General features: G+C 29.9%; 1 protein-coding gene across 4 annotated transcripts in view; it reads left to right on the forward strand.

The window, feature by feature from the left end:
• Positions 1-25,281, forward strand: part of LOC107441771 (protein tiptop) — a 390,616-nt gene extending 365,335 nt beyond the window's left edge. For 2 of the 4 annotated variants that reach the window (XM_016055156.3, XM_043047778.2), the window contains exon 2: positions 17,554-25,281. In XM_016055156.3, the coding sequence (XP_015910642.1) occupies positions 17,554-20,996 (3,443 nt within the window). In that variant the 3' untranslated portion in view covers positions 20,997-25,281. Of the gene's footprint in view, positions 1-2,975; positions 3,630-17,553 lie in introns of those variants that run through there. The other 2 variants (XM_016055163.3, XM_016055147.3) reach the window with 2 other exon arrangements.
• The last annotated feature ends 1,941 nt before the right edge of the window (positions 25,282-27,222 follow it).

The following is a 27,222-nucleotide window of genomic DNA, read 5'->3' on the forward strand; positions in this document are numbered from 1 at the left end:
ATATATATATATATATATATATATATATATATATAATAAAAATAGAAAAAACAAGGAAACAACAAAATATAGAAAAAACAAGGAAAAAATTACAGAACAATGGAAAAAGGGAAAAAGATAAAACTTATAATATGGTTTTATTCTAAATATTAATATATAGAACGAAACTTATTGTTTTTCTTAATTTTCTGCGGTTTTTTTTTCTTTCTATATATAGTTAATAGTACAGTATGTTATAATAGTATTCTATATATCGTATGTTACAAAGTTTGTATCAATTTATTTTGAAAAAACTTTTGATTTTCATTTGCTGATTCTTGTGACGTTGTTTTTACGCCATTGTTTATCGCAGTTTTAGTGGCTATTTTTACATGACATTCTAAAAAACATTGTTTTTCGATGTTTTTTTTCGCACAAAGCATACATAACACAATTCCTTTCTAATTTTTTTTTTCTGTTTCATTATTTGTGTCGTTCGCAAGCATGAGCTCTGAATACTGAGATATTGTTCAAATAACTATATAGGTTTCGAAAAAGGACTGAATATTTCTTGGTTTTATCTTTCTTTGTCTCTTTCAGTAGTACGTTAATTTTTATTGCATATTAAGTAAGCATACAATTATAGAATTTTTTTTCGATTAAAAAAATTTGTTTATTTTTATTTTTAAAATAGCTTTAATTCCATACAAATTTAGCATGAATACTTACCATATATATTATAAGGAGATTTAACTATAATACGGTAATCTTTTTTGCTATATTATAATTGGATTTACGTTTGTATAAATAAACTCGACATACTAATTGTTTAAAAACTGTATCCGCTTTAAAAATATACAAATTGGATGTAACTGTGGACATGTTTTAAGCGCTCAAAACTAGGCACCCGATTTCAAGACTTTCCTGACGCCTACTTTTGAGCTCTGGAAAAATGTCGATTGTTATTTCCAATTTGTTTATTTTTGAAACGAAAGACGTTTTAAATCAGGTTAAACCTTACCGTTTCAGTTTCTTGGGATTATTTATTCAATTAAACTAGATATGTACTTTTATTTAATAATGATTGTTAGTTTTAACTACTCGATATTTAAAAAAAAAAAAAAAAAAATGGTATATCTAAAAAAATTTGAGTAACGTTCGTTAATGACACGAAGTTCAGTAAATTGGTTGCGTGATTATTTCTTTTGGTTTCAACTCAAGTTATATTTTCCTTTTTCAGAATCAAGATATATTTTCCTTTCTACTAATTTAAAACTTAATTTTTATCAGCTCTGAATCTCTGGTGTATGTAAAAGTTAACGAAGTATGTAAAATAAATAAATTTGGTAAATGGTATGAAATCTGGTGTGTGGCAGTTTCTTTTGTATAAACAAACGATTTTCTGCTATATTTTTTTCATAACTCTAAATCAGTGTTTCCCAAACTTATGACTTTTGTGTACCCTTTCTAAATTTTTCGTAACGCTGTGTACCACTAATAAAAAAATGAATATATTTTTCAAAAAAATCTGTTTATTTTTCTTTTTTGGTACAAAGTTTTGTTAATAAGTTTATTTGCATCAGCGATCTATATTCTTTGTTAAGGAAAAAATTATATTTTATAAAAATAATTAAAATAAGTAGAATTTATTTCAAACCTTTACTATAAAAAAATTTCACTGAAGTTAAAAATCACAACTGGCTGTTGACACCACTAATTATTAACTGTTAACTCTGCAAAATATAGCCAATAGAAAAATACGTAATCGTAAATTTTAATGGCTAGCTTTGTTTTTAAATAAAAATTTCGTTTGTTGCAGGATATTTCGCATAAGAACGCTTACCCCCGCTAAACTGTTCCCGTACCCCTGGGGGTACGCGTACCACACTTTGGGAAACACTCCTTTAAATAATCAAGTTCTTAAATTTTATTGATTTTTTAAAAAAAAAAAACTAGTTTATTTTTTAAAAGTTAATGAAATATGGTCATAAAATAAATGGGTGAAATATATGGCAAGAAATTTGGTACTTTGATTGCGTGGCAGTTTCTAGTAATGTCAATGTCCAGTTTATTGGCTAGAAACAGTTACTTTGTCGGGCTGCTCTTTAATCATCAATCACCCACCCCTTTCATCGGATCAATAATCGGCCAATGGTTCAGTATTCGAACAGGTCCCATTTAGAGAAGATCAGGCTCCAATTGGCCCTTCCACGCCTACTATTTTAGCCAATGGTGACTGAACGCCTACTCTACTGAAGACCGGCGTTGGTGACCTACCGCGCGTGGCGATGACGTCATTCGCTCCACTTGTTTGCTATTATTGGCGAGAAAGCGGTTTTCTTCCTTTTCCTCCAAATTCACGCCAGTTTATTCTACGTTGAGTAAATTATTCGTCATGATTGGTTATAATCGGGTTCGAATGTTTTGGAACAATGTTTATTTCGCAGAATGAATAAATTAAATTAAATATTATTTTTTCGATAATCACATTTATTCGTTAATTACAGATTAATTGTTGGAAAATAAGTAAATTGTTGAATTGAAATCAAATGTAAGATTTATTTTGAACTTGTTTGTACAATAATTTAACGGTTAGATTGTTATTTTACTTTATCAAAAAAAAAAAAACTNAAAAAAAAAAAAAAAAAAAAACTATTCTTTATATTTCAATATATCAAGTTTATAATTGTTTATATAAATGTGTAAGAAAATATATATTCTTTTCGAAATTGTTTTTAAAAATTATTTTTTATTAACTATAATAATATATTGATTGGAAAATCAATTTGAATGAAATTATTTATATTTAATAATTTATCTGATGAAAATAATTTTTTATAAAAAAGGAAATAATTTAAATTTTAGTGGTTAGTCACTTTCTTATTAAATTTTGTTATTTTACTGCAATATCGGAAATGTTCGATATTTTATTAAAATACAATTCTTAATACTATTCTATTAAATAAACATCTTGTTAAAATTGAATATAAAAAACTCAGATTATTATCAATTTTGACTTTCATATTTCTAAAAAAAATGATATCTACAATCCAAATCACTGATTGGTGAAATTTTTAAAAGTTCCAAACGTTCGCCAAACGAAGCGCTTTTAAGCCAAATGTTGGCGTACTTCCAGTAACCTATGGCGTGTGTTGAATCCCCGTGAGGTCGCCGGGAACGACCCGACCGTCGCGGTGATTCCGGACCGTCTCTAGTTGGAAGCCAAGAGTAGCGACATAAACATCACTCCCGTGGCATGTGTTGGTGAAAACTCGCCGGAATTGCTCGCTCCGCGTGTTCCGCATGAACTCGATTCTCCGTTGCCAATATTCTTTTGACAAAATCAACCAAAAACTATAAAGGATTTTTCATCTCCAAAATAATTTCGATCTGAATTGTGTTTGTTGACGAATTTTGGAGAATTATTGTGGCGTGGCAGAGGAACGATAGCTGATTTCACCGTTGAGTGATAGGTGTGCGGTGTGATGAGGTGTGAGTCCGCCAGAGGGCGTTGCTCGACAGTGCTTCAATGAAACTGTCAGTCAAATTGCGACCGACTGCTGAAGGTCGATCATCCGAAATTTTGCCGCTCGTTTTCCCACCTTCGCTGCTTTTGTTGCCGTTTCAGCGAGAAAAATGTTACTCAGTAGGTAAGCTGATAATATTTCTCAATTCCAAACTATGCTATTCTTTATTTGTTTAATATCGTTTTCAACTTTTAAGAAGGCTTGATTGGTTGTTTTACAATGTAAACAAATGAATTAGCGTATGTTTTGAGGGTTGAGAAAGAGGTTTTAATGTTTATATTTTAAAAAATATTATATTTATGGCAGTTTTTTATGCATTTATTTTGAAAATTTAATAAATTATTAAATACAGATATTATATAAGTGTATTTTTCGATGATTATTGAATTGTTAAGGATTACTTTCAATGAATATTAAACTAATTATGGATATAAATTTTCAATATGCATCGAAGTTATTTTTTTAGATATCTTTATTCAAAAGCCGACGAAATAATTTCATATACATTTAAAAATGTAATTTTTAAAAAATAGTCGATGTGTTTATCTCTGAGAACGATATTGTGAAAGATTATCTTCGATTTGAAGTTTTCTTGTTTTAATCTTCGATTTAAAGTTTGAAATGATCTAACAAGACTAAATTTAATAAAAGAAATGTTTTTAATACCCTAGTGCTAATCTCTGAAATCATGAACAATCTTTTAAGGTGTAAGTTCGTATTGTTGTTTTTTATTCGAATAATATGACATGATTCTGAAATTGGTATTGAATTTGTATCGATTACGTAATCTGTATAGTTTTTCTAACAAAATATTGACATTGATTAATGTTCATAATTATGAAATGGAAGAGCGGATTGCAAAACGGATTTTGTTCAGAGTTTATTTCCCCAGATATGTGTTTGTTGAGAATCAGGTATGAATTTGTCTAAAAGATGTGAGCATTGCTCGTAAAAAGGAAATATAAGTATTGATATTTGCATAAGTTATTGTTATAAGTTATAAGCTATTGCAAGTTTGAGGCATTTCATAAATTCAAATCACAAAATATTTCTAGTTCCTTTTTAGGAACATCTTTTTTAGGTAAGCATGCAGGATGTAGTTTATGTTTGGCGTAGTTCAGCCGATTTCGGCTCTTGTTATTATTAAACTCTGTATAGCATTAGCTGTAAGCAGCAAATAATGACTCGTTCCTTCTAATTCTTATGATATTGTTAGTAATACTAATGTTATTCTAATTCCTCCTTTACCTATATCCAAAGAACTTACCTGAATTTACCTGGGGGAAAAAAACTTTATTTTTTAATGAATCTGAAGCCATTTTTTCAGTTCAGTTTCTTTTAATCGAAATATTTTTTTTTAGAAAAAAGACACATTTATTAATTTATTTGTAGGTTGTTATAAGTCAAAGAGTAATGCATTTTTCGGCTCTGATATGGAAAAATCTTGCAACAAATCTGTAAAATTACCTATTTCAAAATATGTGGTAATAATAAGTAGATATTAAGGCTCTATCTATTTTTTTTATTTGATGTAAAAATCTACTGTAGCGTTGTTAAATGTTTTTACTGTTCGTATTTACGCGTAAGGGAATACTTTTTATTTAACGATCTATTTCAAATTTTTTCTTAAATATCACATTTGCAGTTCAATAAATTCAAAAAATTTCAGTTCGAAAATTTTTTGTGTAAATCAAAAATTTGATCATTAATCATTTGTAAAGTAAATAATGACAGAAGTAACACTCTAATAATAAATTATTTTTCATTAAGATTTTAATTTTTTTCTTCTTTCGTTTTTGTATTAAATATTGCTTTTATCTATAATTTAATGTGTATTAAAAAATCTTCATGTTGAAGCAATGCCTAGTTCTGAATTTAATATTTGGTATATTAAATTCCTTCCTGGGTAGCATGAAGTAGAATTTTATTTCTAGCATTCAATACTGACCTGTGTAATTATTGTGTTAGGTATTGATTGAGTTTTCCGCTACTAAGTGTTTCTGCTTTCTTCCTTGTGAGTAGGACAGGCTTTGGCTACTTCAACTACACCCAATTCACAACTTTATTCTTTGATTTTATTTCTGCGAAATATATTCTAAGATATTCTTTTTTTTTTGAATAATTGTTTATGATCCTTTTGAATAAAGTTAATTGAATACTTTTTTATGATTATTTGAGATATAATTATGATAATATTTTATGATTATTTGAAATATAATTATGATTATTTTAAATATAATTATGATTATATTTTATGATTATTTGAAATATTTTTTTTCTTCTTTTTACTTAAATTGAAAGATCATTTTCAAACTATTTCATTTCGATTTTGTAGTTTATCCCCTAAAGAAGTTGGCATCTTTTATGTAAACACAGATTCCGATGTATCTGGGCGATTTTTTTCTTTATCTTTTTAAGTCAAATTTAGATTTTTCACTCTTTGATTAGTCTGTGAAGAAAAATATAGTTTATGTTACGAGTTGCATTACCGATTCCGTCTCTTTCTCCTTTAAACACGTTAACATGATTTCATAATTATCGCATAAGTGTTCATTTTTAACCCTTTGACGCAGATGGAAAATTAATTTTTTTTTTTCCTGACTCTCTAATTACAAGCTGAAATATGTTCAGTAATTTTTTCAATGTGAAAAACAGTTACTAAAAAAAATCTATTAGTGTATTGGATTTATCTTTGTACTAAAATATCCGAAACAAGGTAGTTTGAAAGAATTTTTTGTTCGTCGTTCATATTGAAAAAAATTTTTTTTTTGAAAAATTATTGCAAAAAAAAGACACCGGTGTTTCATGCTGTATTTCGTAACCATCAATTATTAAAATGCTTAATATAATATTTTTTACTTATTTTTACCACAGTAATTAAAAAAAAGTATGAAAAAATACGTTGAATAAAAACTATGCATCAAAGAGTTGATTTTAATCTTGTTACACTTTTAATTGGCTCTTTTTTATTTTATATATTTATTTATTTTTTATACAATGTTAGCTGACAAAGAGCTAAGGCATGATGCTCGTGTCTCAGTTACTGTTTTTCAAATTCAACTGATATTTGCTAGTTTTTCTAACTTGGAAATACTTGTTAAAAAATCTTAAATTTTTTCGTGTAATAACTTCCAGATAAATTGCTTGATTGTGCAATTAGACTATTATATATTTAATTTTATCTGGTCTTGTACTCAAAATGTTTAAAATATTGTAACTATTTCCTCCATAACTAAATAATAATCTCCCTAATTTGAACAAAACAATGCTGTACTTTAATAAGTGTTAGTAAACTAACAGAGAAATTGATAATAATTCAACATAATTTTTTAAAAATGTTAATATACACGTATACAAGTTCTGTTTGAAGAAAAATACGTTAAAAACGTTCTCTGATTCAGATAATTCATTTTTGATAATTCCCTGATAGCTGAGATGACCACTTGTTTTAACTGGAAAGTAACCCCCCCCCCCCATGGTGGTGGACATTTCCTGGGAAGAGAAGATAAAGTTTTAAACAAGAAAAATATGTTTTACTGTTCCCCTTGATAAGGAGTTTACATTAAAAAATTGTGAATGTATTACCTATTGAATACATACTGGAGGATCCCACACAGATTTCCATATGACAGTGCTTAATTGGCAGTGTGAAATATTCCATTTTCACTATACCATAAATAGGCGGTAACATTCCATCTTTCACTATACCATAATAGGCGGTAACATCAAAAGAAACGGTAGTTTTACTAATATCTTTGGAATTTATGCCTTATTGACTCAGGGGATTAATGGGGGCTTGGTAATTTTCAAAAAGGTACATAGTTTCAGACCTTTTATAAACGCATTGCTAGTTTTTGTTTTATATTCTTAAATTTTTTTTTTGTATCATTTGATCGGTATGCTAACAAATTGAAGTAGTAAGTCTGAAAGTAAATGGGTTAGATTATAACAAATATTCAATTGTGAAATTAGTCATCTATATAACCCTATATTTTTAAAATTGGGATTATGATATATTATACCCTTATAATTTGTTTCTAGGAATTGTGGTTGATAACGAGGAAAACAATGACTCAATATGGTTCATTTTTTAATCGTTTAAAGCAGTTCGTGGAATAAGTTTTATCGATAAATATTTTCTCAAAATATGAATTTAATTTATATTGGAATTTGAGTTTTAAGAAAAATACAAATAAAATTATAATATTTATTTATTTGTTATTGGAGTTTTAGTCCATTTGAATCTAGTGGAAAGTGGGGTAATAATTTCTGATTCCACTTTGCTCTGACTTTCGTTCTAGTAAAAAAAAGATATATATATAAAAAATTCTTAGCGCTAAAGCGCTGTTCATTATCAATGGATGCCTTTTGCTTTAAAAGCGCAAAACTGAGTGCAATTTTCAAAGTGATTTTCAACTGAGAGAAAAAAGGAACTTCATTGGAAATAACGATTCAGTACCAGTTACTCCTAAGGTCAATTGACTCATTGTTGATGAAAACATTTTGTTTTGAAACCACGGTTCAATACCGTGGTTTATAACTACAATAAACTACAAATTTTTTGCACTTCTTAAGGATTTAATTTTATTAAAGTTTAAACTAATAAAAACCGATTTGGAAGAAACTATAATATATTTTTTTAACGTAAATTACGCAGTAGCAAGTATATTTATTTGAAATCTGTGTATAATTACTTAACTACCCATCAAAAAATGCGGATTGCAGAATTGTATAGGTATGATTTTAATCAGAAAAGGAAATGAATACAGCCTATCTTAAATTGCTGCCTAATAAATAATAGCCTTATATTTTACATGTTTCGATAATGAATATCTACCATACTAATAAATAAAAAGTATTAAAAGCATGTTTAAGAATAATAATAAAAAAAGCTTAAGTAACATTGCAGATATGTTATAGTAAACGGTATTTTATACAGGGTGCGTAGAGTTTTTAAAAAGTGCTTATTTTTGATTTTCGTTTTTTAAAAGCCCTTAAAGGTGCTTTTTTCATTAGGTGTTTTTTAAAAGTGCTTAATTTTCCTTTTTTCAAAATGAGATTTTTCCTTTACCATGTAAATTATTACGCTACGAATTATGCAAAAAGACGCAGTTCACGTTGTTCTATTCAACGTTTTCACAATTAATTAGACCCCAATCTATTTCGGTCTATTGTCAGTCTGTAGCGTATGAAAACGCCATTCGCATGCTTCAAAATTTCATGATTTTTGACAATTGTCAAAAACAATGCCCAATTTTTTTTGTTGACATGATTTTTAAAACAAGATAAAACTGTCAATTGTCAAAAACTTTCTAACCCTGCCGAATTATGAAATTTTTTTGAGTGCTTAAAAATATTTGAGTGCTTGAAAAGTGCTTAGAAGGTGCTTATTTTTTGTTGAATAATTTGGCTACGCACCCTGCAAGTATTGCAGCATAGAGAGTCGCACTGGTACGTGTACAATTTAAGTATATAATATTACCATGTAACAAGTTTTTATTTTTCTACAATAATCTATTTTAAGTACTATTTTAATTGCTATTGACAAATATATATGCATATTTGGCGAAATTATTTATATTTGGCGATATTTATAAATTTAAGCGAAAATTCTTGATTTCTAAATCATGTAGCTGCTGTTTTAATTACGTACTATAAGACTTATGTTTTAATTTCAGAGAAAAGAGAGCATGGAATTATTATAGCTTATTTTTTCCCTCCCCTTCCATTTACTTATATTTTTACCAACTGAAATTAATGGATTTCTTTGTTCTTAAACATTGTCTTTTCCTTTGCTTTAAATCATGTCACCACCTAATAGCTTCGTTTATGTCTTCTAAAACATCTGTTAGTCAGCTTGAACTTCAAACCTATTGGATTATAAGAAAAAGAAAAAATTTCAACTCGAGCAAGTGTCGTATTTTTTGCTATTATGTTTGGTTGATTTATATAACTACCGGTTGATCTACCCTCTTTTTTTGATTTCCCTTCTTCGCACGACCATGTGCCTAACCTACTTTTTATGAGCGAATCTGAAATTATAGAAAGTAAGCGATATTTGAAAAATTATTTTATAGAACTTTTTTGCGAGCGATTACTTTCTTAAAGTAGAACGTGAGAGTAGTTCAATTATTGAGGAAAATTAAATATAGCGACCTGTTTATTTTTTTTGGAAAGGAAGAAATAGAATCTCTCACCTTGACACTGAGCTGTAGAAAAATACCTTTTTTCATGTTCCGTTTACATTTATTTTTTTAATCCAGCTGTTGGGTTCATATTTTTTTTATAAACATAATCGAATAAAGTGGAAAAATGGCTCTAGATTAATTGCCAACCTGTAGCTTTGATTGTTATAATTAAGGGATGTTGTCAATTTTAATTTGGTATTTATTACAAGTGAAGGATTATTTTTTCAAAAAATTCTAACTGATGAGTTTATTTTTTGGTATAAGTTAATACCGATTCACAGTCGGGATTATATTAATTTACTTAACAATAATCAGTAATGACTATAACTCGATTTTACCTACTCTTGACATCCAAATCGCAATAACTTCTGATGCTTTTTTTAACTTTTTTTCTTTTAAATTTCAACGAGCTAAGTTTTTAACATGCTTCCGCGATAAGCTTTAATCATGCTAACTTTTAATTTCAACAGATTAGTTTTTAACTGATTTGCCTCTCTCAGCCACTGTGGTTTTTCTTGTTCATCATTATTTTTATCCACTCTCGGCTACTGAGGCTTTTCTAATTTTGTTTCTCACTTTTATTTTTCTTTATTCGTGGGCAACTTTACGTTTTATATTTCAAATTACTTTTGTTACATTTCATTCTACATTTCAAATTACTTTTGTTACTTTTCATTCAACATTTCAAATTACTTTTGTTACTTTTCGTTCACGTCTGGCAAGTCTTCAAAATGGGCAATTGGAACGTGACATATTTCCAGTCTGTATGTTTTTGAAGTTTTTTAATCGAGTAGTAAATGAGTACTTTATTACTTGTAGCTGTACCCTGGACTTTTTATTGAAGTGACATTTTAGTAAATTTCAGTAAAATTATCATAAAAAAATTATATATTGACAATGGACAATAAAACGCTTTTTTTTCCTTCTCTCTCGCAAGTTTACATTTCATAAAATCTAAAAATCACTACAACACTTGCGTTCACTTTTTAATTTGCTACCAAATGAGGCTTTTTTTTAACAAGCCTTTTGCTACCTTGACTTAAGGCTAAATTATGACACGTTAAGCACTTGGAAAACTGCGAGGTTTCAATGCATGAGTTAAAAAAGATATGCATAGTTTTGTATCTACTGCCACATTTTTAACCATGCTTAACGTCGACTATCTTTTCCCCTATCAAATGTATTAATAAAACTATACTTTAATCCTGAAACACGCAAAAATTGTCGTTTAGTGCTTCACCTACTTAGGTTTGCGAGTTAATTAATGTTGTGTAGTCAAGGTTAAAATGAGATTTACTCTGCAAGGTTTCAATGCAAAAAAGATATGCATAGTTTTGTTTTGTATCTACGCTTAACGTCGACTATTTTTTTCCGTATCAGATGTATTAATAAACCATACTTTGATCCTGAAACACGCAAAAATTGTCGTTTAGTGCTTCACCTACTTAGGTTTGCGAGTTAATTAATGTTGTGTAGTAAAGGTTAAATCCATGAAAAACTTTTTTTTTCACTTAAAACCTTCTTAAAATCAAGCTCTTCGTATACTCATCATTCATCTATTTTTTCATAAATAGAACAGTAATAAAACCATTACACCCTGGTACTGATCATTACTGATTTTTATAAAGTTTATTTTCTTATACCTAGTTAAAGTTTCCAGTTGAGCATGTCATTGCTTTTATAATCAACCTGCTCATAAAGCCAATTGTTCTGTTTTATTTATTTAAAATTGTTTATGTATACTAAAATGAGGTGTTTTCCTAGTTTGAGGTATTTATGGGAAGTAATATGACTTTTTGAATATTTTTTTTAGGTAAGGGTGTTGTTCAAATATTATGTAAGCATGTTTTAAGCAATTTTGCTCCCCATGTCATCAACCTCCTGATGCTTAGTGACATTAATTCATCCCTTTGTGTTTGCTTTGATTTTTGTTGTCGTAATTTAATTAAAGGAGTAAAATCAAATAAAATGTGCATGCGATTTGACATACAGCAGCATTTACTATTTAATTCATGTTGTGAAGTTTTTAGCGGAGTATTCTTTGATTCTTTAGTGTTTTCTCTCTTTGGTTAGAGCTCTTGATCTTCGAAGAAACTTTTTTCCCTAACCTTAGCTTTTCATTTCAAATTTTTTCCCTATTTTTTCTTTTTTTTTTACATTTAAAGAAAAAAAACGAAAATAAAGGAATTACAGTGTCTTGTGTAAACATTAATCTATTAACATTATACAGTACCCTTTTATCAGTAAAAATAAGCAAATTACTACTCACTTCCACAATATTTTTTAAAAAACTTTTTATTACCTTAAAAGTATAAGCAAAAATTAATTGGAACACATTTCCTGGGAGGAACAAGTATGTAATAAGTTTTGAATCGTGTTAAATCTGCTTATTACCGGTAAAACTTTTCTAAATTGTTTTTGAAAAAATTCAGAAATATTTGAGGGCCATATTTGAAGAAAGGGAACTGTCCTTTGTTCATTTTGAAATATAGAACCTTAATGCAAGATAAGAATAGCTTGTTTGGACATGAAAGTTAGGCTGACTCAATTTTTTAATCAGAGGACTTGGACCATAATTCAAATAAAACCTTCGCTTAACTAATCAGAGTTTTTCATTTATTTACTATTTTTTATCGGCTACGCTATTTTTTGATCATCTCAGCTAGCACGTTTTTAGTTAAATGTATTTCGACAATTTTTAGGTAGTTATATTATGTTCGGGGTCCGCTATCGACGTGGGCACCCAGAATTTTTTTAATCCTTTTTTTTTTTAAAGAAAAATAAAGAAAAAGACTCTTGCAAATTATGGCGAGAGTCATAATTTTTGATGTCAGCTATAATTTCGTATGATCTAAATATGACTTATTAATTTTTTTGATAAAACTTTACAGAATAATTTGTTTTCTTCAAAATAATTATTTTTCATTTATTTATCATTCTGATTGTTCATATTATAAAACTCAATGCAAGCATTAAAAAAAAAAAAATCTACTGATACTGTGCTGCTGTTGCTATTTTTCCCAAATCACTAAAAATAAAGACTGCCATTTATACTCCGGTAATTATTCTTAAAATCGGACGATTAAAATACCGGATATTCTATTGGTTAAATTGATTTCATATTTATGGGAATTTAATAAAATTTAAGAATTTTCTTTAGAAAAGTTGTCAAGTATTTCGGTTGTTTGGTACTTTAGTAGGATTTAAATTAGGTATGGTGGCTCAAAAGTTTCACTGGTTTATCGTATACTGTTTTGGATTCCGAATAATTTCATCGTTGCCCAGAGTTTTAAGTTTATATTTTTATCGGTTCTTTGTTAAATTCGCATTTTTATTTTTCAACGTAATCAATATATCTTGCGCTGCATAACATTTTAACTCTCTTAAAAACATTATAATATTTCAGGCGCAATTGAAAGCAAATAACTAAAAGTTTCAAGATTTTAATTTCTTATACCTCAAATATTTGCTTAAAGATCGTTATTTCCGCTGTTGTCTCAAATATTGTTGCTAGAGCCCTTTTTTTTTTCTTCTTTAATAATTCTAATCCTGAAATTTCTTCAACCCCACTTCAAATCTTCGTCTCAATTCTTCTTATCCTTAATGCAACCATCTTTAAATAAATCAAATATTAATTGAAATCAACCGAGAACTTTTCTTAAAATAACAGTTTCTCTGAGGAAAGATTTGTTTCATATTTCTTTAAATAAATATTTTTATTCTTTTCCGAAAATTTCAAATATTCTTTGAAAATATTATCACACACCGTTTAAAGATGCTTTTTAATATTTATTGTGTGTGGCGATATATATGCACGTTTTCTATTTTCTGTATTTGCTCTAATTGACAAATATTTTTAACGACTATGTTTTATTTATTTATATATATATATATTTTTTTTTATCGAAAATTTTGAGTCTTACCTTTAAGGCTTGTCAAATTCTTAAAATCAAACAATACGCGTTTGTGTATCTCTGTAAGAAACCGCTATGTCAACAGTCTTTGTTTCTCCGAAATTACCCAAATAACAACTTTTTTAAAATTCTCGTTTCGTGAAGGAGTTAAAAATATAGTAAACGAATTTATTGGAAACTCTTTTTGGTAATCTAAATATTTATCACAAGTAAAAGACGTTTTATTCTTAATTTTATCTTTTTTTTTTCGAGTAATTTCTCTAAATATTACATCTCATTTTTTTTCTCCCTCCATTTTTTTTTTACCTTTTTTGATATAGTTTTACTTACTCTCATAAAAAATATAGTAAAGGAATTCATTGGAAACTCTTTTTGGTAATCTAAATATTTATCACAAAGAAAAGATATCTTAATTTTATCATTTTTTTCGAGTAATTTCTCTAAATATTGCATCTTATTTTTCTTCTCCCTCCATTTTCTAAAAACTTTTTTTTTATATAATTTTACTTACTCTCATAGTTCTGTTCTTCTCGTATATATAATGTGAATTCCTAGATAATAAGAGTAGTATGGTAGTAAAGCCATTAAATTTTTTTTAGATTTTTTAAAAAAAAGTAGTGTGAAAACTGTCACTATTTATTCCACCACTAAAACAGTCCTGTTATGCTTTGTAATAAGTCTTGATGGTTGAGGATATTTTACTCCAGAAAAGAAGGCAGATATGAACTGGTTTTTACTACCAGTTTTTTTCTCTTTTTCGGGACACAAACAGCCCTGGTCGTAAAAGTTAAGTACTCATGTAATAGCCAGTTTTTGAACGAGATGGCTTGGCGGTAGAGGGTTTACAGTTTCATAACCAACAGCATGGTGGCGGCAAGGTGGTCAGTGTCGCGCTTCATCCACCTTTACTTACCAGGCAAGCCTTTTTTGTACCCATCTTTTCGGTGACAGAATCTTAATCCTTTGCAGTGATGTGTCAGTGTTTTAACTATTGTGCCATTGCCTTGTGTTCATTAATAAGAGTAAGCAAACATAAAAAAAAAAAATGCTAGTGTTTGAAAAACATTAGGCAAAACAGTGATAAGTAATATTTTTACATCTTACTGTTCCCTAGTATTGTTTATTAGTAGGTATTTTAAAATTTCCGGAATTTTCCTTTGATAACGCTGTATTTCACTGAAACATTTTATTCGCTAAATGGGTATCGTGGCGTTATTCACGTAAAATGCGCTTCTCAGCAATTTGAAAATGTGGCTTATCATTAATGATTATAGTAATTTTTTTTTTCTAAAAAAATTGCGAAGTTTTAAGTGTGATGCGAAACAATGCTGCGTTTTTGTCACTTACACCAATCGTGAAAAATAAGTTTTTTAAAATGTTAAAAAATTGAGATAAAAAGGATTTTTTTTAAATAATTACAAAGAATTTAGTCTTATTGTATGAGACCTTATAATGCCATTTAAAAACAAATGGATAAAAATAAAGCTCTATAATTCAGTCATAAAAAAAAATGCTGCTTTTGGTCATTTTAGATCTAACCATGTCTTTTAAAGTTTTTTGAAATGTTAAAAAATTGAGATAAAAATGATTTTATAAAATAATTATGGGGAATTGAGTATTAATGAGATTCAACGGGTGTTGTAATTGACAAATTTATAGGACAATTGAATTATTATCTGTCGTTTGCTGTCAGTAGTAATCATTGTTTTAAATATAGCTTAATTGATGAATATAATTGTCCTAAGATGTGATGACAAAAAGATGTGAAATCTTTCTTTAGATGATTTTGTAATGATTTAATTTTTGTGTAAAAAAGGAAATAACTAGCGTTTTTGATGTTTTGAATTTAACAAAAGGAAAAAAAGTATTGTATTTCGTTTTCATCTTCTCTCACAAGCATCTTAATTGGGAAAATTAGGATAAAATATCTATTTTTATATGAATATTTAAATACAACTCATATTCAAAATGCCTAAGCTTAATTTAAATTTCTTTAAAACCGCGTTCTTTTTATACCTTTTATTTTTTTCCTATTTTGTCTTAAAAATTGAAAGATTTCTTTCTCTCTTTTTTTTTTATGTTACCAGAATTTTTTTTTATTGAACATAAAAGAGCTGCTTTCAAATAATCTTGTAAGTCAAAGCGGATTTTTAAAATTTGAATGGTTGGAAAAAAAAGGGAACTTTTTCATCTCAATTTAGACATTATTCTTAAACTGTGACAGTCCACCCTATTTAAAGTTGACATTATATTCTGCAAATGAGATCACATCAGCCTAAATGATACGCGGAGAGAGACCTTTGAGATTTCATTTGAGATATCCGCCCCTTTTAAAGCGTCATTATCCCATTAAATATAATATTCCAAATCCCTACGCTTTAGAGAGTGTGTGACATCAGGTCTAATTCTCGCTTTTTGCCCTAAAAAAACTTAAGAACACAAAAAAAAAACCGTAACAACTTGTTTTGCATTTTCGATTAATAGCTGTATTAAAGAAATATGAACGTCATTGTTTCTTGTTATGTTTTTTATTTGTAAAAAAAACACCTTGAAAATTGGCTTAATGTCGCTTTTGCCAAAATAGGCTTATTTTCTGACATAGAAATATATGCGTTCTTTTTGAAGTCCGCTAGTAAAAAGTGTCTCAAAAAATTACTTTGTCATCATACGTTAACTTGTAAATTAAGATAATTTTTTTTTTGTTTTTTTTTTTTTTGTATGTGTACATAGATTCATGTTTAGAATGTTTTTGGACATTTTCGTGTAATCTGTTTAAAGTATGGCATTTCTTTTGAAGCGGGGAAAAAAAGGGAATGTTTTTACACATTAGGTTGTGTGTTATTATTTATTAATACGTGAAATTATTTATTTCGTTTTAAGTTTTTGACAAAAGTCCCTTATCCTATTTTGTTAAAAATACGAAGAAGAAAAAATTATTTTTAAAATTATTTTTTTGTAGTTGAGATTTTGAATTATTAAAAATTAGAAAAAGATTGATGTCATATGTTTTTTTTTTTATATTGCATAGACATTCAAGACTGGAATATTGACATTAATTTATAGTACAATGCACTTGAGAAAAGCTTGATATGCTACTTTAGCCCTCAGGGTCTGATTATAAATAACTTGCACTTAAAACCGAATTCTAGGTTCACCAGGGACTGAATATGAAAACCGAATTCTAATTATGTTATTCATATAAATATAGCATGAGGATAGAAACTGAAAATTTGTTCATTAGTGTAATTAATTATAAATTCAACTAATAATGTTTCAAAAATTGTAGTTTGGGTTATGAATGAACTGAATTTCGTTACAAGCGTTTAGAGTGCTCTCTTACATTGTGCTTAAGGCTCAGTATGCAGTAAACATTGATTAATCAGAAAATGAATTTAAAAAAACTGTTAAATTGAGTTTCATTACTAACGTTTAGAGTGCTCTCTTACATTGTGCTTAAGGCTCAGTTTACAATAAACATTAATTAATCAGAAAATGAATTTAAAAAAAACTGTTAAATTTAATTTCATTACAAACGTTTTGAGTGCTCTCTTACATTGTGCTTATGGCTCAGTATGCAATAAACATTAATTAATCAGAAAATGAATTTTAAAAAAACTGTTAAATTTAGTTTCATTACAAACGTTTAATGCGTTCTCTGACAGTGTGCCCAAGACTCACTAGGCTTGTGTATTTATAAGAATCTGTTAATCCTTAACTAATGGATATATCACTTATTTATTTATTACATTTTGTTTTCAAGTAAATACAGATTCTACAACCCTGAAATTCCTGATAATTTTTCCTATTATTCTTTTGCTGCATGAAGATGTTTATTTGTCAAGTAGCTAGTTTATAGAAAAACACATGTTAACTTTTTAACTTAACATGTTAACTAACGATATTAACTTTTTAAACGTACATTAATTGCTCATATTTTATTTTTAGGGGAAGATGGTGAGCCTGGGAAAGAGGGCAAAAGCTCTGAAGACCACTCAGACACTGCTTCTGTTGATGGTGATGACGCGAATGAGCAGCACTTAGACAATAATAGTAATTCTTCTCACTCCAGTCGTAGTTCAACTCCTGAGCTACCACCTCCAGCGTCTCCACTTCTTCTACCTCCACCACCACCTCCACCTCTCTTAAAAGAGGATCGAGAGATGGAATTATTAAACAAAGCCTCATCAGTAATGGACATATCAAGAAACGCGGTCCCTAACCCTGAGCTTATACAGACCGCAGACGAAGATGATGACGATGCTGACGAGGACATGGCCTCGAGTGTGGCCACAGAAGACGAAACACCTCTCGATTTTAGTGTAAAGCGAAGCACTGAAGACGAGAGTACGGATGATGACCGGTCAATAACACCAAATGGACTCAACCCACCTTCCATATCTCAGGACGGTCCCCTCGATCTGTCTGTGCCTCGGAGACGGAGTAGCAGAAGTGGGGGTCACTTCGAACATCCAAGGCAAGCTAAAATGGCCAAGTTGGACTCTGCTCTATCTGTGCCCAGCAGTCCTTGGGGTTATAATGCTCCGAAGCATTTACCCAAGACAATGGTCAAAGCAGCAGTGGTTGAGGTTCCCATGTGGAATGGTAAAGTAAAGTCTGATAAGCGTGATAAAAGCTATCATCACTCTGTATCATCCTCCAAACATTCTTCGCTCAACAGATCTAGTGCTTATAATCCTGTAATGCATAAAAATGCGAGCCCACCTTTAGACTCTTTAAAAGTGAGCAATAAAAGTTCTAAAAATGATCCCTTCAGGCCTGCAGGGAGACAAAATCCTTGGCAAAGTCAATGGATGAGTCGTAGTAGTGAGCAGACTAGGGACGTATTCACATGTGTGTGGTGTAAAGAAGCATTTCGAAGCTTAGCTGAAATGACAGTGCATATGAAACAATCACCTCGATGTGGTATGGCTGGCATGCAAAATACCCTTCCCGCAACATCCCCCACTTCAACGTCTTCAATGAATCATCAAGCAAATCTTCACCAATCCCCATTACCCGCTAAATGTTCCACTTCATCTGCATCATCAGCTGGGCCAGCAGCAAATGCTGTCATAAAAGAAAACGTTTCTCTTCCAAGGAAGCTTGTTAGAGGACAAGATGTTTGGCTAGGTAAGGGGGCAGAACAAACTAGACAAATACTGAAGTGTATGTGGTGCGGACAGTCTTTCAAAACTCTTGCAGACATGACTACACATATGCGTGTAACCCAGCATTATACGAATATCATCAGTCAAGAGCAAATAATATCTTGGCGAACACCTGAAGACAAAATGGCAGCTCAATCTCAAGTAAATGCGGTTCTCACTTGCAAAGTGTGTGACCAAGCATTTGGTAGTCTTAAGGAACTAAGTTATCATATGGTTAAAAATTCTCACTATAAGGAACATATTTTGCGCTCAATAACTGAGGGTGGAGGTAGACGTAGGCAGACTAGGGAAAGGAGGAAAAAATCTCTTCCTGTTAGAAAGCTTTTAGAATTAGAGAGGATGGAGTTGAACAAGCAAAATCCTACCAGTACAAACGATCTCATTACTCAGGCGAAGAATGAGGTTGTTGATGGTAAAATATCGTGTGAAGAATGCACCGAAAAAGTAGATGCCAAAGACTTTGTACAGCACATTAAGAACTGCGCTCAGGGATCTAGATCTCAACACTCTGTGAAGTCTTCACCTGGCTCAGAAGGAGCTAAATCCATGAGTGAAAACAATTTAGACACTCCCACCACATCAGGAGCTGTGCAAAGTTCTTCACCCGTTACATCCCAGGATCTTCCATCTGAAGAAGGAAGTAAAACACCAGGTGGTCAAATTCTTCCTCAAGAAGATAGTATGTGTGATAGCGTTGAAAGTACTGGTAGTACGTCTGTTTTAAATGCAATCGAGAAACTAATTGAAAAAAGTTTTGAAAGTAAGGGTCGACGAAATACTGTTTCTACAGGAATTTTGCAGCGGTTGGGTATTGATGAAGAAGTATATCCACCATGGCATCCATCTAGTTCACCCAGTGCTTTCGGGGCTTTACGCAGCTCATTAGATTTTCAGAGAAAATCTACATCTCCCTTAGGAAGGATGCACGATTTTAAGATGGAAATGGCTGACTTTTCTGGTTCTGAAAGTCGAAGTAGAAGTTCCTCTACCTCTGAGAAACATCCTAGTTTTGACGAACATTTAAGACTAACTTTTGGGCTTTCAGCAAAAGATGTAATGAATCGGGTATCCACTCCTAGTAGTGCTTCTCAATCTTGCTCACCTGTTCATTTTCAGCCAGAATCTCCTGCTGAAGATCGAAATGCAGTTTTCTTAACCAAAGAGATCACAAATTCCAATATAGCGTCTACTTCTCAAGTTGTTAGTAATGCGTCACCTAAAACCCGATCTACAACTCCTTCATCTGATCGAGAAATTCCAGAAAAGAATTCAGCCAAAGAAAATGAGCAAATGGAGAAATCCAAGGAAACTACAGAAAAAGAAGTTGAAGTTAAGGTTAAAGAAGAGCCAGAAGACAGAGCTTCTGACGACGAAAAGCCAATGGACTGCAGTAGCGCAATATCGCCTAAGAGTGAAGACAGGCGAACGCCTTTATCTAGAAGCTCGAGTGTCGAGCCCGAAATAGCTTTACCTACTAGTCCTTCAGCAATAAAAAGTGAAATGTCTCCAAACAAACACTCGAAAAGCATTCCGAAAAAGAAACGAAATCATGAAGTCCACCGAAAATCACCGTCGTCGAGCAGTAAGCGACGTTCTCATTCTCATCGTCGAAAAGACTCTGATACCGGCAATAACGAAGGTTGTGATAGTGTTCTTGGCTCACCTTTATCAGCTCATAGTTCTGACGTGACTTCACCCCGTCAGAAGTCACACAATGACTCTGCAGCCGGTGACCATCCTCTCAAAGAACTCCAAAAGTTGCTAGACAAAACCGACGCTCACCTCTCTCGACCAAATTTGCCTGCAACTCCTGGTTCCATCCTGGCTTTCAGTTGGGCATGCAGCGAGGCTACAACGTCAGACTCTTTAATGAAGTGCGCCTTTTGCGACACTCACTTCATATCCAAAGGTGCGTACAGGCACCATTTAAGCAAAATGCACTTTGTGAAAGACGGTAGTCTGGCTGAGATAGCTGCAGCTTCTACTTGGAAGCCGCCACCTTCTTCCTCAGGTAACAAAAATTCTGCTGGAGCCAGTAATAGTAATGGCTGCAGTGGTTCTGGATCTGCCTCTGGCAGCCGGACAGGCAACAACGAGCCAGGACACCCAGCTTCTCCCCAAAAAGAACTTGTTGCTCCAGCACCAGCTGATGAAAGTCCCCATTCCAAATTTCTCAAATACACCGAACTCGCCAAACAACTATCGAGCAAATATGTGTGATTTTGTGCATAGACATAATTCATTAAGTGTAAAAAAATTGATAAAATGGTGCCTCCATTACAAATGCCAAGTTTTTCTCTTTTTATTGGGATTCTCTTGACGACCCAGTGATATGAACAACTGGTGCTGCTACCCTGTTTGTGTACATCCAGTTGATAAACAAATGCATGAGACATTGACACAGACGCACAATGTCTGCTGGAACCTCTGTACATAGTTATAAATACACACTCCTATACATAGATCTATAAATATTATAAATAATTACGTACGGAACTCGAGTCTTACAATCTCAGTCTTAATCACCGACAGGTTATACAATTATTGAATTCTTAATAAAAAAAATTCTTGGAAAAGTAAGCACTCGTTTTAGAAAGCTTTCTTTTTGGTATTCTTTATAAAAATTTTGATGGGAGATAATCGCCTCTCTATATTCCAACATAAAAAAGCAAGTTCTGCTCTCAGGTTATTGCCAATAACAATAAAGAAGCACATTTTAGCAATCTTTGATTTTTATTGGTGCATCTTCTAATAAGGTCTGCAGCCACAGCCTTATTGTGTTTGATTACCTATTGTGATATTGCAAATATTTTATTTTAATTTAAGCCACAATTTTTTTTTATTATTATTATAATTCCACTTGTTAATTTTCTCTTAATATCTGTTTTTTTTGTTTTGTTTGATATGCATTAATTTTTTTTAAAATTATTTTTATAGGTAATAGCAGCGATTTAATCAGAAGAAATTAAATTGATATTAATACTAAGGAGTATAGACAATTTTTAGTGGGATTTCTTATTCTTATCTAATCATAATCTCCAACCCAGCATTAATATTTGAGATAAGTTGTAAAACATACATTAATGTAGTTTTGGTATTTAATTATTACCAATGTTATGAGTTTTTACGAAACCTCAATTATGAAACAGTAATTCAATTTAAAATACCGCAAAATCCATCTTTCTAAAAATTATATTTTACTTATATTTTTTAAGCATACTTATATTTTCCTATAAGCCAATTAAATTTTTATCTTAATGGTAACTTGCATTACAATTTGCTAAATTTAGGATTTTAGATTTCGCGCTTTAAACAAATTAAAGTAAGGAAAAAATCGTTCTTGTGATTACTGGAGATATAAATGTTATTATTTTGTTAACTGTAAAATGTTTTTATGCAGTATGAGTGAGATACTATATTGATACATGACAATTCATTTTAATGTGCAAAAAATTCTAAAGTTCTCAGTTCTGATTATTTCAAAACAATATTTCTAATTATATTAAGTCACTTTTTTAATAACTATCAAACGAATTGAAAAAAAAAAATGCTTAAATGAAACTCTGCAAATCATATCTTATATTTTACAATTTTAATATCGTTTCAATATTGTATTTAGATTTGCGAGCTGTGCTCGACTAAATGTATGAAGATTTATTTATATGATTAGAATATGCAATTATTTAAATAAGATATTAATTTTAGGGATGTAATAAAAATTAACTTTTAACATAGAAGTTATAGTTCACAAAAAAAAAGAGTCTGATTATTTCCAATTACTTAAATTATTAAAATAAAACGTAAAATGTTAGTTAATAATGCTTATTTATATGTTTTCAAGTGTTAAATTTCTCAGATATATTGCATAGAAACATTATAGACTAATATTGTATCGTTAAATTTTGTCTCTTTGTTGCTCAATATGTGGTGATGTTACTCGACGTTTTCTCAGTATTTTGTTAATTTGAAATTGACGTTTCTTTAAATCTGAAAACGTAGATTGGGTAGTAACTTGGCTGAAAATGACATATTCTAAATTGTTCTTTTTTTTTCTTCTCTTCAATCGTTTGCCAAATAGACTCCTGACATCTGTCAGTTGTGCAACGTCAAGTTGTTAAACGACAACAAATAATAGAAATTCTGTGTTTTCAGAATTAGCAATGTTTTTAGTTTTATAATGCCTTGAGAATAATAAAACCATTCTAATTTTATTTCAATATAACTAGAATATTAATGAAATTCTTAGTTTTAAAAATCAAAATTAGTATCATTAAAGTTATCTTTTTTCTATCAAGAGCAAAATTTTTTATTTAATCATTTTAAAAATTCGTTGAAAAATTACAAAGTATAAGTGAGAATAATTTTAAAGTAATTATTAAACTATTTCTATTAAATAATTTTTTTTCACTTATGTTACTTTGAAATTATCTAGATTTAAAAACTGTGCTTTTTAAATTACTAAATATTCGTTAAATGGACTTGGGAGTTTTGCGAAATTGGAGTGTTACTGTAATACGAAAGACAGCAGGCACATACGCACTTTTCCCTTCATTTATATTTTAATAAAAAGTTATGAGTATTTCATTTAAGTTACGTTTGACATATATGAAAAAAATATAAAAATAAGCACATGTTTTAATTTATAGAATAAAAAATCTAATTATTAGTGCTTAAAAAAACAAAACTGATTTAAGTTCAGATTAAGTTTTTATTGTTTAAATATAAACTAGGACTGATAGCTCTGCAACCATCTTAATCTATATTTCAAAACTAAAATCAAACTCAAAATCTAACGTTTTAATCTACGTTATAGTTTAAAAGCTTAAGTTTTTTTTTATTACCCATTCTACGTTTTTGGCTTACAAGAATATTCAATGTATTTTAGGGGTTGATACTCAAATGTGATTGTGTTGTAAATTTGGTTGTGACAAAAATAATACTATGACTATTATATTTTAATTTATGGATGTTATTTAAAACCACACATTAAAACATTCCGTTTAAATGTTCTCAAAAAGTTGTGATGTCATTTATGTGAAATGTCTTTTTAAAAAAATGTGATTATTTTTTCTGTCATAAGTAACGTGCTTTTAAATTTAATTCTAGCGTCATTCTCCTTAAACGTCTTTTGTTTGTTTAGAGATTTTATTTGTAAATGCTAATTGGCTGGCAGAAATATATTTTGTTTGATTATTTTATTATATATAGACTTAAAAAAAAAAGTAAATACATATCTTCAAAGTAGAAAATAAATGTACAGTTTTTTAAAATTCGTTTGTTGATTGCATTGGAGCATAACACACCTCACCTTCGCTGTGTACAATATTTTAAATTTGTCTATTTTTTCATTCGAATTTTAATTTCACATAAATTATGTACTATTTTAACTACATGTGTTTTATCTCATGTTGTCAATAGTTCAGTTATAGCTAACTGACAGAAGGAAGAAAAAAAAATTGTGATTTCGTATCTTGCACTTAGTGTGTCAAATTTGTTTTCCGGCAAATTATTTGTTGGAATGCTAACATGGAACAGTGAACTAATGTTTAAAAGCTACTCTCAGGATATAATGTTTTGTGTGCTCTTGAAAAATATCCCGTCATCCTTTTCGCCAGTACTTAAATGTTCAAGTATATGAAGAAAGACTCTCTGACGTTTACGACGTGAAAGTATGCAATTTTTCCTTAACTTTTTTTAATAACATGAAAAGTGACGCTTGGATATTCCTAATTAAGTTGAAATTTTAAAAAGTTCACTGAATTACAAATACTTTTTAAATATTCTGGTAAGTTTTTAAATGTGAAAGATTTTTCTTTTTAAAATCTAAATTTTTTTAAAAAATGAAAAAAAAAATTTTTTTTGCAAAGAAAAATAAAAAATTTTATTTTCTGCATTTTGGAAAGGAAAAATCTAATTTTTATTTTAAAGAAGAAATTTTTAATTTCTCCATTGTTTGGAAACTGGAACCTATGTGTTCTTTTATTTGAAAAAAAAAAAGAAATTTAAAGCCTTAGTTTTAAAGAAAAATTTCTTAATTCCCTTAATTTTAGTAAAAAGCTAAATTTTTATTAATTCTAGAGAAAAAAAAATCTAAATTCTCTCTAATCATTATTTGAATCTGTGGGGGTGTTATTTTCAACCTTATCAGTGTCACTTTTCAATTCTATTTTCATAAGTTACATTTCAAATACTAAAAATGAGCCAAATTCATGTGAGCTGGTCCTCTTAATGAATCCGTTGGTTTTATTATTTTATCCACTTAAAAGTTTGTTGTTGTGCAATGATAGGCGTCCAAGAGTCTTTCCAAGTAAATACCCCATATTCTATATTTTTTTTCTGAGTTTATTGGGTGTGTTCTGAGGAGTGCTTCCATTGCATATTGTCACTTGTATATACATTCATGATTCGTTATCAAATGTACATCTTTATATTGTTATTATTTATTATTAAGGTCTATCATCAATTTTCATACCGGAAGATCTATTAAAGAGGCTGTTTCCCGCTCCTCAAGAGAATATGTTTTATTTCTTACTTCCATTACACATGCATTTCACTCTTAAATCTACACTACAGTTGTACTACGTTTTTAATTAACTCGCTTTCTTTGATTGCAAAATTCTACTCATTTAGAATTTTGCAATCACCTAAACCTCCGATGATCAACACCTCCTAGAAGAGAGAAAGCCTCTACACGGATCAATTTAGTAGTCCGACGTAACGAACATAAACTGCGCGGTAAGCGCAATTACGAGAGATCCCTTGCAACAATTATATCTTGACCCCAGTTGGGCTCTAAATTGGCTCAATATAGGTCCTATATGAACCTGCTCCGAGGGATCAATATTGGAATGTCTAGAGTTTTTAATATTGGTTCTATGTAATGTCAATATGGACTTATATTGGCTGAATAATGATTATAAAATATCGGGTGTATCGGACAATTCTATATAGGGCCCATATTGGGAAAATATAGGGCCTTTCAACCCTTATTGTACCAAGATTCATGAATGTTGACCCAGTGAGGGCCCAAGTTTTTTTTGCTGCTAGGGACGTCAAAACATCTGTACTACTAAACTGCGCAGTGAGGGAAAGATAATGGTGTCACAACGTTCGGATTTCTAGTTTGAGGTAACAAGTGCGCTGGCTTTCTTTCTCCTATGAAGAGTTGGCTGGATGACATAGCAAATTTGAGTCTTTTTATTACAAACAGAATTTGTCACAATTTTTATCGCTAAATAGATTTTTACGCTAAACAAAACTATGAACACTTTTCGAAATGACTATGGCTTTCATATTTCTATTAGAATTATATACCTAAGGCTGATTCGCAGGCGAATGGTGCAGGTAAAGTTTGACGCCAATCGAAGTTTCAACTACTTCCCGAAATAAATTGACAGACACAAAACCTAAAAGTAAATTTTCATAACGTTTTCAAGTAGATTAAAAAGAAAATTCATTTTATTTTCATCAAGCATGATGAATTGTACGACGCATCACTTAATTGATCAAAAGTGATGCTTAATACGTTTTTATGCCTGAAAAAAATAAAATTCTGTTTTTCTATGTTCTTGGAAACATAGTTTTTAACGTTTTTTTTTTCAGATATTAAAATCAATTGTGAAATAAATTGGAAAATTACTTTATAATAATCTTGACGGATAAGTTTGCTTAAAAAATGTCAGAAACTACCACAAAATTAAAAAATTCCAGAAAATAATGTATATTATATTCATTAAACTATTTACTGACTACAAATAAATTAATTAAGAAGTGAGGTAAATACTTTTTCTGCACATTGTAAATCCATACAACCACTTTATTTAAATTTATTTTATGTGACTAGAGAATGAAATAAGCTACCATAATCAATCGTACACGATGCTGTTATTAAAATTAACAGATAACTTAACAATCATTGCTTATGTATAAAAAATTTGGTGTATTTTTTTAAAAAACAATTCCTAAATTGAGACACAGAATCTGGATTAAACTATTAATCGTTATTATTTACACAGTTATGGTATCTTGATATTTTGTTGAAAAATCTGGTTGTAAAAAAAAAAAATGGATTAATTTTACGGAACTGGACTTTCTTAAGTGGTTCTTTACAGTAGTCTTTTAAAATGTTGACACGAGGTAAAAATTTAAAAGCTCATGATGGAAATAAGTGCTTATCATTTTCATATATGACGGTGAATTTTTTTTTAACTTTTGAAATTTGCCTGTACTAAGATCGTAGCGAAATCCATCCCGTTGCAAAAATCACCTGCATTTTGCAATGTGACAAGCTAATTGCAAACGTTTCAGTATATTTAAATCTGTCTGAAAATTTTTGGCTTATTACAATCAGCCTTTAAACTAATTTGCGAAGAATCTGTCAAACTGAATTTGCTTAAGCTTCTTTCTAGAAATCTTTAAACAAAGCTACTTACGGTGAGCTTTAAGT

The sequence above is a fragment of the Parasteatoda tepidariorum genome, chromosome 4 (assembly GCF_043381705.1).
Source record: "Parasteatoda tepidariorum isolate YZ-2023 chromosome 4, CAS_Ptep_4.0, whole genome shotgun sequence".
NCBI classification, from domain to species: domain Eukaryota; kingdom Metazoa; phylum Arthropoda; class Arachnida; order Araneae; family Theridiidae; genus Parasteatoda; species Parasteatoda tepidariorum.